At 41.0% G+C, this 15801-nt stretch overlaps 1 protein-coding gene across 2 annotated transcripts in view; it reads left to right on the top strand.

Annotated features, from left to right (window-relative positions):
- The window catches only part of col27a1b (collagen, type XXVII, alpha 1b), a 60869-nt gene extending 45068 nt beyond the window's left edge, over positions 1–15801 (top strand). For both annotated transcript variants that reach the window (XM_075467417.1, XM_075467418.1), the window contains 25 exons: positions 1594–1701; positions 1798–1851; positions 2107–2214; positions 2289–2342; positions 3823–3876; positions 4894–4950; positions 5042–5095; positions 5211–5264; positions 5382–5435; positions 5547–5600; positions 5709–5816; positions 6499–6606; positions 7228–7335; positions 7922–7975; positions 9328–9390; positions 9557–9610; positions 9713–9748; positions 10267–10284; positions 10395–10430; positions 12127–12153; positions 12237–12299; positions 12452–12620; positions 12720–12829; positions 13834–14052; positions 15598–15801. In XM_075467417.1, coding sequence (XP_075323532.1) covers positions 1594–1701; positions 1798–1851; positions 2107–2214; positions 2289–2342; positions 3823–3876; positions 4894–4950; positions 5042–5095; positions 5211–5264; positions 5382–5435; positions 5547–5600; positions 5709–5816; positions 6499–6606; positions 7228–7335; positions 7922–7975; positions 9328–9390; positions 9557–9610; positions 9713–9748; positions 10267–10284; positions 10395–10430; positions 12127–12153; positions 12237–12299; positions 12452–12620; positions 12720–12829; positions 13834–14052; positions 15598–15744 — 1971 coding nt within the window. In that variant the 3' untranslated portion in view covers positions 15745–15801. The remainder of the gene's footprint in view (positions 1–1593; positions 1702–1797; positions 1852–2106; positions 2215–2288; positions 2343–3822; positions 3877–4893; positions 4951–5041; positions 5096–5210; positions 5265–5381; positions 5436–5546; positions 5601–5708; positions 5817–6498; positions 6607–7227; positions 7336–7921; positions 7976–9327; positions 9391–9556; positions 9611–9712; positions 9749–10266; positions 10285–10394; positions 10431–12126; positions 12154–12236; positions 12300–12451; positions 12621–12719; positions 12830–13833; positions 14053–15597) is intronic.

The following is a 15801-nucleotide window of genomic DNA, read 5'->3' as shown; positions in this document are numbered from 1 at the left end:
GTTTTATTTCAAATCAAAATCAAATCAAATCAAATTTATTTGTATAGCACATTTCATGTACAAACATTTCAGATGGAAAAGATAAGAAGTCGCGGGACATCCGTGTAATAGCATTGTGAAAAGGAAATACGAAGTTTGTTTAAAAACAAATGGACTAAATTATGATTTCAAAACACTCTTTGTAGGCATCATCGCTACTTTTGTCATCTCCCGCAGAGGTTTTCAAAGTGCGAGACGGGCCTCCCCAGGGGGGCTCAGTGAATGGAGGCAGGGAAATATTACATTAGCTATGATAAGAAAAGCCTAAATGTTTGTGATGTGGTTGGACAGCTCAGATAAATTAGCTCTGTGGGGATTGGATTGTTTTCCACAAATAAGTTTAACTACAAAATATCTGAGGACAGACCCTTTATGTATTTAGTTCAATCGGGATGTGCCAAAAAAAGCAGCATGCAGTTTTTCTTGCTTGTATGAGATTAAAAAAACATCACAATGATCCTCATGGCATCCAGGAATTCAGCAAAAGCAAAAAAAGGCGAGCGAGTGTGTTGTCCTTTTTCTTCCAAACTTTATCTGACAGCAGGCTTACGGTGTCAGGCTTTGACAACCCTGCTGTCTTAGTTGTCTTAATGTTCCTTTTTTGCCCCCGTGTTGGTCTCAGAGCTCAGTTTTTGGTTCAGTCTTTCACATTATTTACATGCTCTCCTACTTTGTAGTTGTTGATTGTATTTCTGATGACTTCACGCAGACAAAGCATCTTTTATATTTACCTCAAGGTTGCATGACATGTTGGTCTTCTTCGAAGAATATTGCATACTTTGAAGAGTTAGACGGACTGACAATTTCTCGCAGTAAAATTGCATCAGAACATGCTGTGGCCTACTTTCTTATGACATGTGATGCTCTGGGAGCATAAACACCTCGAACAACATGTCAAGTCACATTCTCATGTTTCGTCTTGGAACTATCTCCAATTCTCCGCTTGCTGGGTCTAACTAATAAATAAGTCATGCTTTTATGTCATTCTGGCTCAGCTACTGTAACTCTTTGTTTACACGCCTGAGCTGTCACTGTGGAAACTTCAGCGGTAGTTCAGAATGCTGCAGACTTTTGTTTAGAGCCAGTGATATGGCTCGCATCCCCGCTGTCTGGGATTCTTTTAGCGGCCTGTGAACAATGCATTAAGCTCAAGATTGTGTTTGAAACCAGCGACGCTTTCCTCTGGTGAGACTTTCTGAGACTCGCAGATGATAACAGTTTACCACAGGAAGACTTCCGTGCTCATTAGGTGAGGACTTGTTAGCTGTTCTTTTGAGCAAATTTGTCTAAGTGGCCATGCTTTTGTTGCAGCAGATGCCCTATCACGGCAGGCATTTGCTTTCATTTACATGGAAGTTTTTTTTTTTTCAACGTGGCCTTCTGAGTCTACACTTGTAATTTTGTTGCACATCTTCTGTTGTACAATGATTCTATTCAACCTTGAATCGTAGTAAAAGCACAGCAATGCTATAAGACTATGTAAGGTTTCTTGTCATTGCAGTTTAACTCAGGAGTGTCACCCTTTTCGATTAGGCTTGTGCTATTCTTTCCCAGGGTGAAAAGGGGGATGCCGGTCCAGAGGGCGGCAAAGGGGACAGAGGTGAAATTGGTCTGAAAGGAAAGGAAGGACCACCCGGGCCTCTTGGACTTGTGGGGGTCAGGGTAAGTGTCTGAGCAGCCACCCTCTAATTTCTTTCACTTCTAACAAAGACAGCACTTTTTTTCCACTTAATGCTCCCTTTGATTTTCTGTTTCCAGGGTCAGGAGGGTAAACCAGGGAAAATTGGAGAAAGAGGCAAGCCAGGCGAAAAGGTTTGTCAGCTCACTTGATTGGTGCAAAGCACACCTTTCATTTTCGGGTGTCTGTCAGTTTGCTACCTTGAACGCGGAGTTGAATATTTCTTTGCTGCAGCTGTAAACAAACCGGTAGGTCAGTGACCTCCTTGAGAACAGCATTTAAGTTTCTTTTCAAATAGAGTTTAGCAATTAAATGTTTGAGTTGTCATATTCCACATCTGTTTGGGCATCTGTTTGTACGTGCCTGCTCATTGGTGGCCTTTTCTCCAGGGGAGCAAAGGTCAGCAAGGCCATGTAGGTGAAACTGGACCAGTCGGTGAGCAGGGACAGCCTGGGTTTGTTGGACAGAAGGGAGCAAGAGGAACCATCGGGCCTGTGGTATGTTCCTGTCAGAGGAAGTAAACAATTATATAGTGTCTATGGGTTTGTTATTTTCATACGTGTTTCCACAGGGTGCTCCTGGTAGAATGGGCCAACAAGGTGATCCAGGCATAGCAGGTTATGAGGTAAGTACTTCTTCATTGAAATCATTTAAGTCCTGGAAATTCTGTAAAGTGATCAACCTTTGAAAGTCAATATTTGGTCTGAGCACCTTTATTTTCCAGCACAGCCTGAATCCTCTCAGACAAGCTTTCTGTCATTTCTTTAAGGAGTCTTCAGGAATATATCTCCAGGCTTCTTGAAGGACATCCCAAAGCTCTTCTTTGGATGTCGGCTGCCTTTTGTTTTGTTCTCTGTAAAGATGATCCCACACTGCTTCAGTAATGTGGAGGTCGGGTCTCTGGGGAGGATTCATCCCTCCATCAGACCTGCTGCCACTGGTTTTCAGTCCACTTCTCGTGTCATTTGGCATAACTCAGCCGTATCTCCCTGTTTCCCTTCCTTAAGAATGGCTTCTTGACAGCCACCCTTCCATGGAGACCATTTCAGATGAGGCTTCAGTGAACAGTAGATGGATCTACTGAAGGTCCAGATGCATCGCTCAGGTCCTGGGGCAGGTCTCTGCTGGAGTCTGCCAGATTTCTTAAGGACATTACTTTCAGATATTGTGGCTGTAGTTAGGTCTATTTCTTTTACTTTCACTTGTCCAGTTTCCTTGAATTTAGCAATCATTTAGGTGGTGCAAAAATATAATTTTATGTCTGTCAAACTGTTTAATCTTTTTTCTAGATGCAGAAATGGGAACAAACTGTGTGTATTTCTGACAGGCTGCTAGAAGAAAAGTGCCTGAAGATACAGTTTAGAGCAGGCTCTTTGCTAAATTGTCTGTTATGTGTAGACACAAGACTCCCTTGAGCTCGGAGGCTTTTTTTATGCTTGAATGACTGACATAGATCAGTGTTAAATTCAATAACGAACTTAAAAAAAAACACATTCCTCTGTAAATGGTCAGGTACGAGGACTGGACTGTAAATGAGTGACAAAGCAGGCAGTGTCCAAGGCCGAACTTTGAAAGACCTTCAAAAACATCCTGTAGAACAATTGTTCAATAACACTTTAAAAGATTACAAGGACGTCAGGCTCAATGGAAGCAAAATATGAAGAAATGAGGGATGGATCAAGACTTTTACAGTATTTTATTATAGTGCTCCTCTTCTGATGTTGATGAATTTGTGTTTTGATCTCATGCATATCTGAACACTTTGATTTAGCAGGAGTTTACAGTGTTAGAAAGATCAAAGGAGTGTCTTTCACGTGACTTCGATTACAGGTGAGAAGTCAATCCTTGCAGAGTTAGGATTAGATTTTAATGAGGTTTTTGACACACGTAACCAAAAGTTTTCTTAATTTAAAAACGTCTGTCTTCATGGCAGCTGAAGACGAAGAGGTGGTCAATGACACATGCTGCATTCCTATGTGTCTGAGGACGCATCTGATTTACGTGATTCTAAAAGGGTTGGATAAGTCTCAAAGTAGAGTGGAGTGAAAGGCTTAGAGACTTCTGTCCTGGAATGATGCGCATTCACAGTCATTTTCCTGTTTCAGGGTCACATGGGACCACAGGGCCCTCTTGGACCTCCTGGGCCAAAAGGCGAAAAGGTACATCATTCCCCACTCTTTATTTGCTGTCCCGAACAGCTGTCAGCAGTTTGATTGTGTCTAATGAGCTCTGGGGGCCTGTCATGTAGCACACTGCCTTCAGGGCACATAGTCACTTTTTTAGATGCAGTGGGACTTGAGTTGTGTCCCTAATTAGCGTTTTCCTTTGTCTGCCTAGGTGTCCTTGCAATTTTCCCAAAGTTATCCCTAATTTGATCAATGATCTGAACTTGGACACACCCAATTAGGTTGGCACCATCGAATGTATATAATTAGCCAGGCTCCTGGACTCCTCTGCTCCTAATTTTGTAGATATTAACCACATGATTAGTGTTTGTTTGACAGGAGAGCTGTATAATGTAACACGCTGCACCGGAGTTTAGTCATACACTCATTTGCATTTTTTTTGTCCCTGGACAGAAGCCATCTGGAGGTGGATATTTGTTGTTTTCTCATTGCCCGTATCCTCAATATAATGGCTGTGTTTGTGCACAGATTAAATCAATATCATGCTATTACACAGGTCATTGCAAAATGTATTGTTGTCAATTTAGTGCTGGATAATTGTGGCTTGAAACTAGGCTGCAGGTAGATACAGATCCAAATCACTTATGTTTAAATCCCAAAAGCTTCCAAGTGTTGTTTTTCATCCAAGCAATTATAAACTTTCTTTGGCCCCTGTTCATCACTAATTATCCATTTTTCTTTTAGATTCAGTGTTGGGCTCTTTCTTTATTCATTCAATGTGACACATGTGCAGAACATTACTATTTAAACTATACAAACATCTGTGGCTATTGTTTAATGAATCCCATAAAAAAAACCCTGGAGCAAACACTGGCTTTGTTTATGTGAAATGGGGTCGTTGTGGGTAATAGCTTGTGTAATGATTTGCCATTTATATTAAGCGAGCAGGGCATGTATTTTGAGCAAACGTGCCAAACACACATCGCCTCCTCACCGAGCACCGGGTGTAACCTTTGATTCTGGTTGTTTGTTTCTGTATTGCTTCTTTAGGGAGAACAGGGAGACGACAGCAAGGTAGAGGGTCTTCCAGGTCCCCAAGGTGACAGAGTGAGTTTCATACATGTCCCATAGTTTTGTGTGATGTTTGCCGGCAGCGTTCTGCATTGCTGAACTGTTGTTTATTCCCACGTGAACCCAGGGTCCCCCTGGACACAGAGGTGAGAGAGGAGAGCCGGGTGACCCTGGACACATTGTAAGTGGAGAAAATAAACCCTCCCCTCAAGCAATTTTCTTGTTTTACATACTGGGCATAGTAATATTCTGGTAAAACAGATGCTAAAATGCAGAAAATTCAATGCATTTCTCAGGGCCAAACAGGCGTGGATGGACCAAGAGGTGAGGCTGGCGCCCCAGGGCTTCCTGTAGGTATCAACTTTATTTCTCCTAAAATTTTAAAACTCAACCTTTTTTGGCTCAGTATTAAAAATCTTCTGATAAAAACCAGCAATCTTTAAATCAATCAGTAATGATCGTTTCAGGGCCATCCTGGGCCAATGGGACTCCCAGGGCTGAAAGGATCCAAAGGTGATCAAGTAAGGACATGAATAAATAGCTGTATGATTCTCTATGTGTGAGAGTATGCACTTTTTTTTCATTTATGCCACTATGTCAGAAATGTGGAACAAGAACTCTTTATGCTTCAGGGCCTGAAAGGAAAAACAGGGGCAGTAGGGGCATCTGGGAGCAAAGGACCACCGGTGAGTTGGAGGCATTTCTTCTCTAACAGTACAGCCGCTGTCAGATTGTGTTTCTGCTTAAAACTAAAGCCAGCTTTGGCATTAAGATTTCTGATTGTCTTTCTCAAGGGTCCAGAGGGCCTGCACGGCCCCCGCGGGGTCACGGGCAGGGAAGGACTTGAGGGTCCACCTGGAACGGATGGCCTGCCTGGCGAAGACGGAAGTAGAGGAGTCAAGGTGAACACACTGTCAGTGGCGCTCGCTCCGATGACAGAAAAGAAAAACAGCTCTGCTTAATATCATTGATTGATTGATTTTTATTTTCGAACATGTATACAAAAGAAAATGTATGTAACTATTTGTACATACAAAAGAAAGAAAAAGAGAAATAAAAAAAAAATAAAAATAAAAAAAATTCAATCACATAAAGTGCTAATACATAACAAAACACCACACATTGTTCGAAAAAAGGAATGGGAAGAAGTACAATACTTCTTTAGTTTACCACCCCTTTTTAACTACTCTTCAGTTTGTAAATATCCTAACTACAATACACCTATATAAATATATGCCATATATACACTTCCTAAATATCTAAATAAATATGTAATCACAAAAATAAATATATACTACACACATATCCTTGTAAATATAAATGTAAATATGAATATATATATATATATACCATGTATATCATATACTAATTAAATTACAATATAACAATTAACCCTATTCTATTCATATATTTATCCCTCATCGTCCTCCGTTAACATACTTCCTCTTCCATGTACTTGTTTAAAAATATTTTTTTGAAAATATTTTTTTGTACCTTTATTTTAAACAGAATTATATTTGCACTTTGTTTTATTTCTGTCTCCAGACTGTTCCACAAACATCATTAACTGTGTTCTGTGTTTAGGGGGAGCAAGGAGAGGATGGAAAAGTGGGTTCACCTGGAAAACCTGGGCTGCAGGGTGAAAAGGGTGTGACAGGGCTCCCAGGAAGTCAAGGCTCCTTTGGTCCCAAGGTGAGACGCACTCACCTTTACACTTAAACATTCCCAAGTTCTTTTTCTAAAATGCAGCAAAGCTTATCTATAGCTAGTTAATGAACCTCTGTTTAACAGAGTAAAGAACAAAATAAATTATTCACTGTGTCTTCACGGACCAACCTCATTACATTTAGAATTTACTGTGAGAAAAATCAGAAAACAGGCATGTTTAGTTACAGTTTTGTGACATCACCCTTACTTTAAAATTGCACTTTTAAATTGTTTGGGAAATGAGGAATTTGTTAGCAGAATCTGTGTCTGTTCTCAATTAGATTCAAGATTTGTGCTTGTTTTTGTCTGCTGTCAGAACACATTTCCGTTTGAAGTTTTTGTTGTATTTTAGAAAACTTTCTAACTTTGTAATGTAAATGGGTTTCATGGGCCACCGGAGTGAAAAAGCTCCAACCCTGTACCACTAGGCTGGAGCAGTCGAGTTTCCTTCTTGCAAGGCAATTAGCAGTGACCACTGGTCGGAAGCCCGTGATGGGTCACCAACCAGCAGCGTGCAGCATTACTCGCTTCAACGGGGTTGTCTCGGGTGCCTGAGCAGATGTTGTGGAGTGGATGTGAGGAAGATGTTGATGCATGTTTCCTCAGGGTGAGAGAGGTCTGCCAGGTCAGGTTGGTCCAGCCGGGAAAAGAGGCTCCGTAGGTGGAATGGGGTTGCCAGGAAAACAAGGAGATCTGGGAGCAAAAGGACAACAAGTAAACTCCGATTTTTTTTTTCTTCCCAACAATCCAAAGCTCTTTTCACACAGAGCAGGTGTCTGCAACCTTTATTTACAAAGGAGCCACAGTTGCCCCCGCACCACAACAAATAGAATTACTCTGCAGTCACAAACCCTATTGACCCATAAAATAAAGATAACACATTTTATAGAACTTTATATATAGTAATACTCTATATACAAAAACTATTGTTTATGATGCATTTCTGAAATTAGCGTAATGCAAAAAAACCTCTTGGAATTGTAATGTAACAGATGGTCAGAATTGCACATTAGCCACCTACAGGGAAGTGCCCAGAGGTGGGGTACAGCGCATACTGTAGTGGACGAGATATGAAATCTTTTTTTATTTCGAAATTTCGAAAAAATTTTATTATAAAAATGCAGAAGTGTTCCCTGTGAAAAGATTTAGCAGTGCACAACGAAAACCAATAAACAAAAATAACCATGATCTGTTTCCATGTCAAAGCTACAGAGAGCCGCTGAAGAGCAGCAGGTTGTCGACCTCTGACATGTTAACGTTTGTAGTGATCACCACACTTTCCCCTCTCTGTTTTTATCAGGGGGATAGTGGTGAACAAGGATTCCCTGGAGTGTTCGGCTGGTTTGGACCAAAGGTGAGTTTCCATATAATCTTCATTCACAAGCAAAGTTCCACCCTTCCAGTTGTCAGTCCTGAAAGACCTGACAGTTGATTTATAGGTTTAACTTAGCTTTTGTGTAAAGTTTAGACAATCTAAAATTGCCAGGGGGTACATAACATTTTATTGTCTTGGCAAAGATTACTGTAACATGCCCGAAGATGACATCTGCTCTACCCTTTAGTTTGTTCTCCTTGGAGCACCGTTGGTAGATCATAACCAGCTGAGGAAACACGGCTGGCTTTATTAGTCTAAGGCTTTAATTCAAAAACCTCAAGAGTGCACGTTAGTATTCAGAAACGGTGGGATTAAAGTGAGAGATGAAAATGTAAGCTTTTGAAATCCTAAAACAATGCTGTTTATTATTCTAGAAAAAAGAGAGAATAAAGAGGTTGTTTCTGTTTTTGTTCTGCTACTATTGTGGCTAAGATTTTTCCCAAAACACAGTGCTGCTACCAATTTACATTTACAGCCGTATTAAAAAATGATTATAGTATATTAAAGTATATTAAAGGGTAACAACGCGTCATTTTTACCCAGACGAATGAATGTTAGAAAGAACTTAACACATCCAACACCATCCGGGGGAATTCTAAACTCGATTTTAACATACATTTCATCATGTGGTGATTTTCTCTGTAAAGTCAAATTTCATGACAAATATGCTGCTGATGGGAGGCTAGTCCCTCTCATGGTGTCTCTGCCTCTGTCAGTGCACGTGTGTTAATGGTTGGAAGAGAAACACATTGCGTGGTGCTCTGTAAAACCAGGCTAAAGTTAAAAGGTTAAAGAAAATCCTGACGCGTTTTGGTCTGCGTCCATTGAAAACTCCCCTGTGAAATAAAATAAAATAAACTCTTCATGTTTGGTGAGTCCATGCCAGCAGAGTTCTGGGAGCTACCGTGTACACAGTCGCAAGATGTGGCATTCTGCATTTTCATTTGGAGTAGTGAGGTGTGAGGATGAAGTGTGTTCACACTGGTAACGTGACACGGTTTGGCACATTTTCTTTGGCGGTTTAATTCCTAGGTGGGATGCTGGTTACACACTTATCTGGGGGAAACAAACACAGCAGATTGGAGAAGTTAAACAGACAGATACAGAAAAAAAACAATGTAGTTATTCTTTCAGGAACATTTCTCTTTGTCAGTGTAAAAACAAGGTTTCTACATAGTTCACGTCTGCAACTGTCTACAGAACATGAACCGCAGCTGGAGACGTCTCTTCGGCCTCTCCCCAAAATAGGTTGACACAGATCTCTGGTGACTTTATTCTGGTTTAACCTTAAACCTGCGTTTTGCACTAACATTTCTTTATGTGTTTCTAAGGGGCCCCCAGGAGACATTGGCTCAGCAGGAATACAGGGACCAAAAGGACCACGAGGTTTGATGGTAAAATGAAGATTAATGGCAGTTTGGCAACTCTGTGCACTATTTCAGCCTATGCTGGTGACCTGAATTTCTACAAACTGCAACCTTCCCATTAAAATTAAAATGTGGCCTCATCAGATGCTCCATCATATGTGTCCTCAGTCACTGAGATGTCTCTGCTTTCCAGGGTGTGGACGGAACTTTGGGTCCCATTGGCATTATTGGGCCCAGCGGTCAACCGGTATGTACCCCATCTTTCATCCCATCTGCCAAGCTTTATGTGACTCCTCTCTGTTTTTTGGCAGTGATGGAGGGGATTGTCTGTCTTCTTTCTCTCCATCAGGGACCCCAGGGTGACAAAGGAAGTCGGGGGGAGACGGTGCGTGTCGCTATTTTGATGAATCCTTGTCTGTCTGTACTGTGAGCACAGAATAGGGCTCTTAGTATGAAGACAGCACAACACTCAGCCTCCTTTGCCCCTCAGCAATTTTCATTTCCCATTGTGTTCCGCTGTTTGTCGTTACACTCACAGTGACACTTAGCAGCGGCGGAAATCCTGTCAGTGTGATAAATGTTGGCTGCTTGCTCATCTCAAGCTTTTTAAGCAAGCTTGTTGAGCACTGGTACACATTCACAGACTCACTCTTAAAATGGCAACATTCACATTGATTCACATTGATGTTGGAAAATAGGATTTGAAGAATAGAAACAAGATTTCTTAGTGGAAACTTAGAAAGAGGCTAAAGAAGCAATTCAGTAGCAAAATACAGTACCGGTAGATAAAAATGTGAACTGGTAGCAAATTTCTTTATGCTTTGCCTAATGAATAATCTATCTGCTCTGCTCTAATTCTCTCTTTTTTTTTAAATTGATTGGGTTTTCTTTGATCTCTTTCAGGGGTTGCAAGGACCAAGAGTGAGTAATAATTCACATCTGCATCATTATTCCTTACGCAGTATGAGAAATGATGACTGAATTATATAATCTTATATAAAAGCTTAACCTGTGGCGCTGGAATTTTTCAGGGATTTCCTGGTCCTCGAGGACCACCTGGACCACCAGTGAGTTCTTTTTCTTTTTTGCTCATTTTCCACATGAAACAGATTAATCTTCCTCATAAATCCACTAATGTTTGGAAAGCATTAGTCATGTCACAGTTACATAATGAATATAGACTAAAACTGCAGATTCTTGGCTTTAATTTGAGGGTATTTGTATCCTAACTGCCGGAAGTAAGTGGTGGAGTTTTAGTAAACGTAGCCATAAATAAAATGGTCAGTTTTGATATTTTGTAAAGAGTCCTTTGCAGACGAATGACTGTCTGAAGCGCGGAACCTGAATGGGTTTCCTGCTCTGTGATACTCTGCCAGGCTTTTCCTGCAGCTGTCTTTAGTCCTTGTCTGTGAATCAGCATCTCTCTAGTTTTGTCTTCAGCAAGTGGAATGCAGCTCAGATGACTGGCCCAGAAGTTTAGCTTTTTTAATCATTGTTCCTTTCACTGCGTTTTGGATCCATCTGCACTGCTAGTTGCTGTTCAGTAAACTTTGCTGCACTTGGCTGAATCTAATCCGACAGTCAAATCTGGCCTTTCTATTCTTTAGAGTGCGGAATGCACAGGTTTTGCATATGAAGTCTCCTCTTGGTAGACTCTGAGAGGTATTTGCGAACATCCTTTAAGGTGACCTTCACCTGGTTGGATGTAGATTGATCTTGCCTCTCTTAATATTCACATTATCTCTCTGATAGATTTGTTTTGTTTTTTTTACGCCTAAGGACGATTTGCTTCACTGGCAGTGCGAACTCCTTTGATCCACTTTGTGGATTTCACAGCAACACTTTCCAAATGCAGTTATCACACTTGGCATTAACACCACACCTTTCCCTGCTTTATAGGTGCTAAAATGTTGAAGGTAGAACGCTCAGCTGTCCATTGTGAATGTAGTTTTGGTCCCTTGAAAAAACTGCACTCTATATTTCCAAAAAAAAAAGATAATTTCTGAACTCCTTTCATTTGACTGTGAATACACTCAAATTAAAACTTGAAATATACTTTAGTAATAGGCCACAAAACTCTCCAAAAATACAAATAGGCTTCCAACATTCTCCAGCAATGTGGAGCAGAGTATGTTGCTCCTCAGATAAACAGCGTATTGAAGAGGGAAATCATTTGGGGTCTTTCTTTGTATGATTTATAGTCTTGCAGTTGCCAGTCTGATTGTGCCACACTGACAGGCCACAGTTTTGATGCTACTGTTTGTTCACGGGTGTTGAAGTGTACAAATGGTATAATTCACACACCCCCCTCTTGTGGTTAATTATGACAAACTCCTGGTTTCTTCGTGGATGTGAGGAAATGGGCACATTTTAAAGGCTGATGGAAAATCATTCAAGAGATAAAAATCCACTTGAGTCCACACAAGTTCAACACTCTAGTCGAACTGTAATTACTTTGTGTTATTTGGGGGAATAATCTTTCTTGTTAGTCCATCTTTTTTCCCCTCTGTAATCTAATACAATAGACGATAGCTAACGGCTCTCCTTTTTTGCATTTAACATGATTAATTTCTCGTACATCCGTGCCTCAGTTCCTGTGCATTCATTACTTTTTCTTTGCTTATCTGCATATTGAGTGTGAATTGAACTCCAGCACCAGTGCAGACTGAGGTTTTCAGTGCCTGCCACACTGACTGCTGCAACAGAAATGCAGAAAGGGGAAAATTAATCTAATAAAACTATGTTTCTCCAATTGCTTTCAAGGGCCTTCCCAGTTCTGCCTTTTTACTCGTAAGTATGATTCTCCTAATTTCATTATATGGACTTTTTTAATGTCAAAGTACAAACTAAACTAAAAGGTCTTCTGCTGGCAGAGAAATGAAGCTCTTGGTGCTGCTTTTGAGATCTTCGATTCCCATGCTGCACTGAGGCAAGCGGTCAGTTCATAGTAAAACTTTACATTATGCCCAACTAAACTTGCAGTATTACAGTAGCATAGAACACACTAGTGACAATGATATGCTATGAGCAAGCAATTGAAGGCTTGGACCGAAAACCTTATGCTAAAACATGCTCACGTTCCAACCAGAATTACCAGAGCATGGACCTGCCCATGTTAGACCAGGGCTCAGAGATCTTGAAGACCCTGCAGCATCTTAGCTCGCTGATCCAGAGTCTGAGGAACCCGCTGGGAACCCGTGACAATCCTGCCCGAATCTGCCGAGACCTCTACAACTGTGAGCAGCGGATGTGCGATGGTGAGGTGACATATTAAGGGGTCCATACGTTTTGTGCATTCGTCGTCTCCGTTTTGGTTAACCGGACTCATTTCCTCCTCTCTCGCATCTCTGTGGCAGGCACTTACAGGATTGATCCAAACCTCGGCTGCAGGGCCGACAGCATCGAGGTGACATGTAACTTCACTGGTGGAGGACAGACTTGCCTGAAGCCTATCACGGTTTCCAAGGTTTGAATCTCCATTTATGTCCCCGTAACGCAGCTAGATGAAACGGACAGAAAAATGTAAATACCTATCACTCGGATGCGGACAGAATTACTGCGTGAGGATACTACGCTGATAGGGGATTAATAAATCCAAGATTGCTTGTGTCCTTGTGGAAAATGTTCTCATGGTGTCGTAACAAGGATTTCTTAAGAAGTAGAGAAGCTTAGAGTTTAAGATAGGTCATGTGAGTGCATAAAGTAACTCGTGACAGATAAAAGAGAAAAGCTGCTCATTTCCTGGCTTCATACATTAAACCTTAGCACTATTTGGATGGATCATTCCAGAAGTCAATCTAAAAGCATCCCATTTGTTCCTCCGCCATCAAAGGCATGCATACTTGGCAAGTAAACCTCTGGACCTAATCTGCCTTTTATCCTTTGGAGTTATATTTTATCCTCAAGATATTCCTACTAAACATCAGATTGCACACGATAACATATATGGGCTGACCCATTTCTTGTGCAAACTGCAAATTGATGAAGAATAGACAGTCATACTTAAGACACAATCTGTGATCCAGATGTAACCCACTGAGTTTGATAGCTCAACTGAAGCCTGGATTCAATTACCAAACTTTTTCTATCACAAAAACGTCGATTTTTTTTTTTATTTTTTATTATTGTTAGTAGTGTTTACATCAGGAATGATTCTAGATAAGCTCATGAAAGCACACCTAAATTGTGATAAATGTATAAATCTGTGCTGAATGATTACATTTGATATAGTGCACCATCATTTGTGGACTTGAAAGAAGAAGCCTGTTTTTAAGTACGACCAGAATGCAGTCGAGCCAAAGAAGCACTACCAAAGGATGTAAAATCCACTATTCGGATCTTTTTACAGTTACTGCCACTTCTTCCATTTTAGGATGTTACACAGCGAATTACTTAACCACACAACCTTAAACGGTTTATAAAATGTTCATTGTTGAAAACAAACTTGGCAAAAATCCACTCGCTCCACAGTTGGAGGTCGGTGTGGGTCGCATCCAGATGAACTTCATCCACCTTTTGAGCACCGAGGCCGTGCAGCACATCACCATTCACTGCCTCAACACACCTGTGTGGGCGACAGGACCCTCTCTGCAACCTTCCTCCGGCGCTGTGAGCTTCAAGGCTTGGTCAGGGGAGAAGATTCGGGCAGGAGACCTCCTGGAGCCGCTCATACCCCGGGATGACTGCTGGGTACGCTCTTTTACTCTTACTATCTGCAGATCTTTAACAATTCTCAGTGCTCTGGTTTCAAATGTGCGCATTTTGAAAACACATATGCTTTCTTACTGAGAAGTTGAGATTTTTGGGAAACTGAAAAACATGCATTTTGTAAAACTCGCTCCAGTGTAAAGATACTGAGAAACTCTGCAAAGTTCATGTCTAGTCAGGGAAAACTGGAAAGTTTTGGTGGGTTTTGGTTCCATGAGGTGGTTCTTCAGCAATGTGCCCGACAACTGTTTTGCTTTTAGCTATAAAATAAAGAAGATGAAAGATGCCTGTAGGTTTGGCAGCTTTAAAACCGTCTGTGTACATGTCAACCAGACCTGCCTCTGTGCAGCATACGTAGAACTAAAATCAGTCCTAGTTAGCCAAAATCTTGTTTATTTAATCTGTAAACTTCAAGAAATAAAACAACAGTTTTTTTTTTCTTTTTAAGTCAAAATGCCCAAAAATAGAAAATGTATGATTAGCTCCTCATACGGAAACGCTTATGTCCCAAAATAATTCTCTGAAATGTTTCCTCTCCAAAGTAATAAAGTCACAATCAATGGAATTTTGTTTCAAGTGCTCATGGCATTAAAAAAGTAAACAGCATTCTTTCTATAAATAGCCTCTGGATGATCCACAGGCCTCAGAACTGGTCTCTTCCAGAGAAACCACTGACTCTAAGGAAGATTGTTAAGGTCAGGCCTGTGGATTATCCTGGATGATTGGTGCATTTAAGGTGCTCTTTGATAGTGTTTTTCCACACAAATAAAATTCAATTTGTGTCCACTGCTCGTTTGAAGACAGAAAAGGGGGAGAAGTGTCTACAGCAGAGATACTCATGCAGCTCCTTAAGCTCTGATTGGCTCGCACTCGCATAGTTGCTTATAACAATATGGTAACAATAACAATAATTTTTTCAAATAACACACAGTGAATACTGCACAGTATTAAGTATTTTTATTAAGTTTGCGTTTTTGTAGTATTAAGTATTTTTATTAAGTATTAATTAAGGCTTAATGGTGTTTCCTAAAGGGGGCTCTGTTAAACCTGGCAACGCAGCCCGCTTAAACCACCGTCACACTTGACCGCAGTTTACACTAGCTCCTTTAGCCAGTGCGAGATGCAGGCACAATGGATCGGTTTTTAATTAAAAAAGGGCAAAAATCAGCACAAAAAGCATGCTCAGCTTAAATGTCTCACTATGAGTACAACAACAAACTACAAATACAACATGAAGAAAGTCACAGACATGCATGCCAGCTTCCGCTCATCCCAGTATTAAGGTAAATATGGACTTAATTGAAAATGTATTGGCTGTGTTGTTCCTTTTTTTGTGGGATGTTTTATATGTAGAAATGCATATTTGCAAAAGGGGACTTTAGTATGTTGGCGTAGAAATGGCTCTTCCCTTGATTTTGCTCTGCCAATGTGGCTCTTGTGAAAAAAATAGTGAGGATCACTGATCTACGGTGTTATTTTGTCCTCAACATAAAGCAAGTTATGACATAATGCGATTGTGACTTTCAGATTAAAGATGGGCGCTGGCATCAGACTAGTTTCATCTTCCAGAGCCCGGACCCAAACTTGCTCCCCATAGTGGACGTGTTCAACCTGCCGACCGCAGAGCCCGCTGCACGATTTCACCTCGAGGTCGGACCTGTGTGCTTCCTTTAGGGCTCGGGGGCCCAGTTGACTCCTCAAAGGAGTTGCGGCATGGATGACTTGTGACGG

Source organism: Odontesthes bonariensis, chromosome 6 (genome assembly GCF_027942865.1).
Source record: "Odontesthes bonariensis isolate fOdoBon6 chromosome 6, fOdoBon6.hap1, whole genome shotgun sequence".
In the NCBI taxonomy this organism is placed as follows: Eukaryota; Metazoa; Chordata; class Actinopteri; order Atheriniformes; family Atherinopsidae; genus Odontesthes; species Odontesthes bonariensis.
Note: the sequence above shows the minus strand (reverse complement) of the source record. Positions and strands in the feature narration are given on the sequence as shown.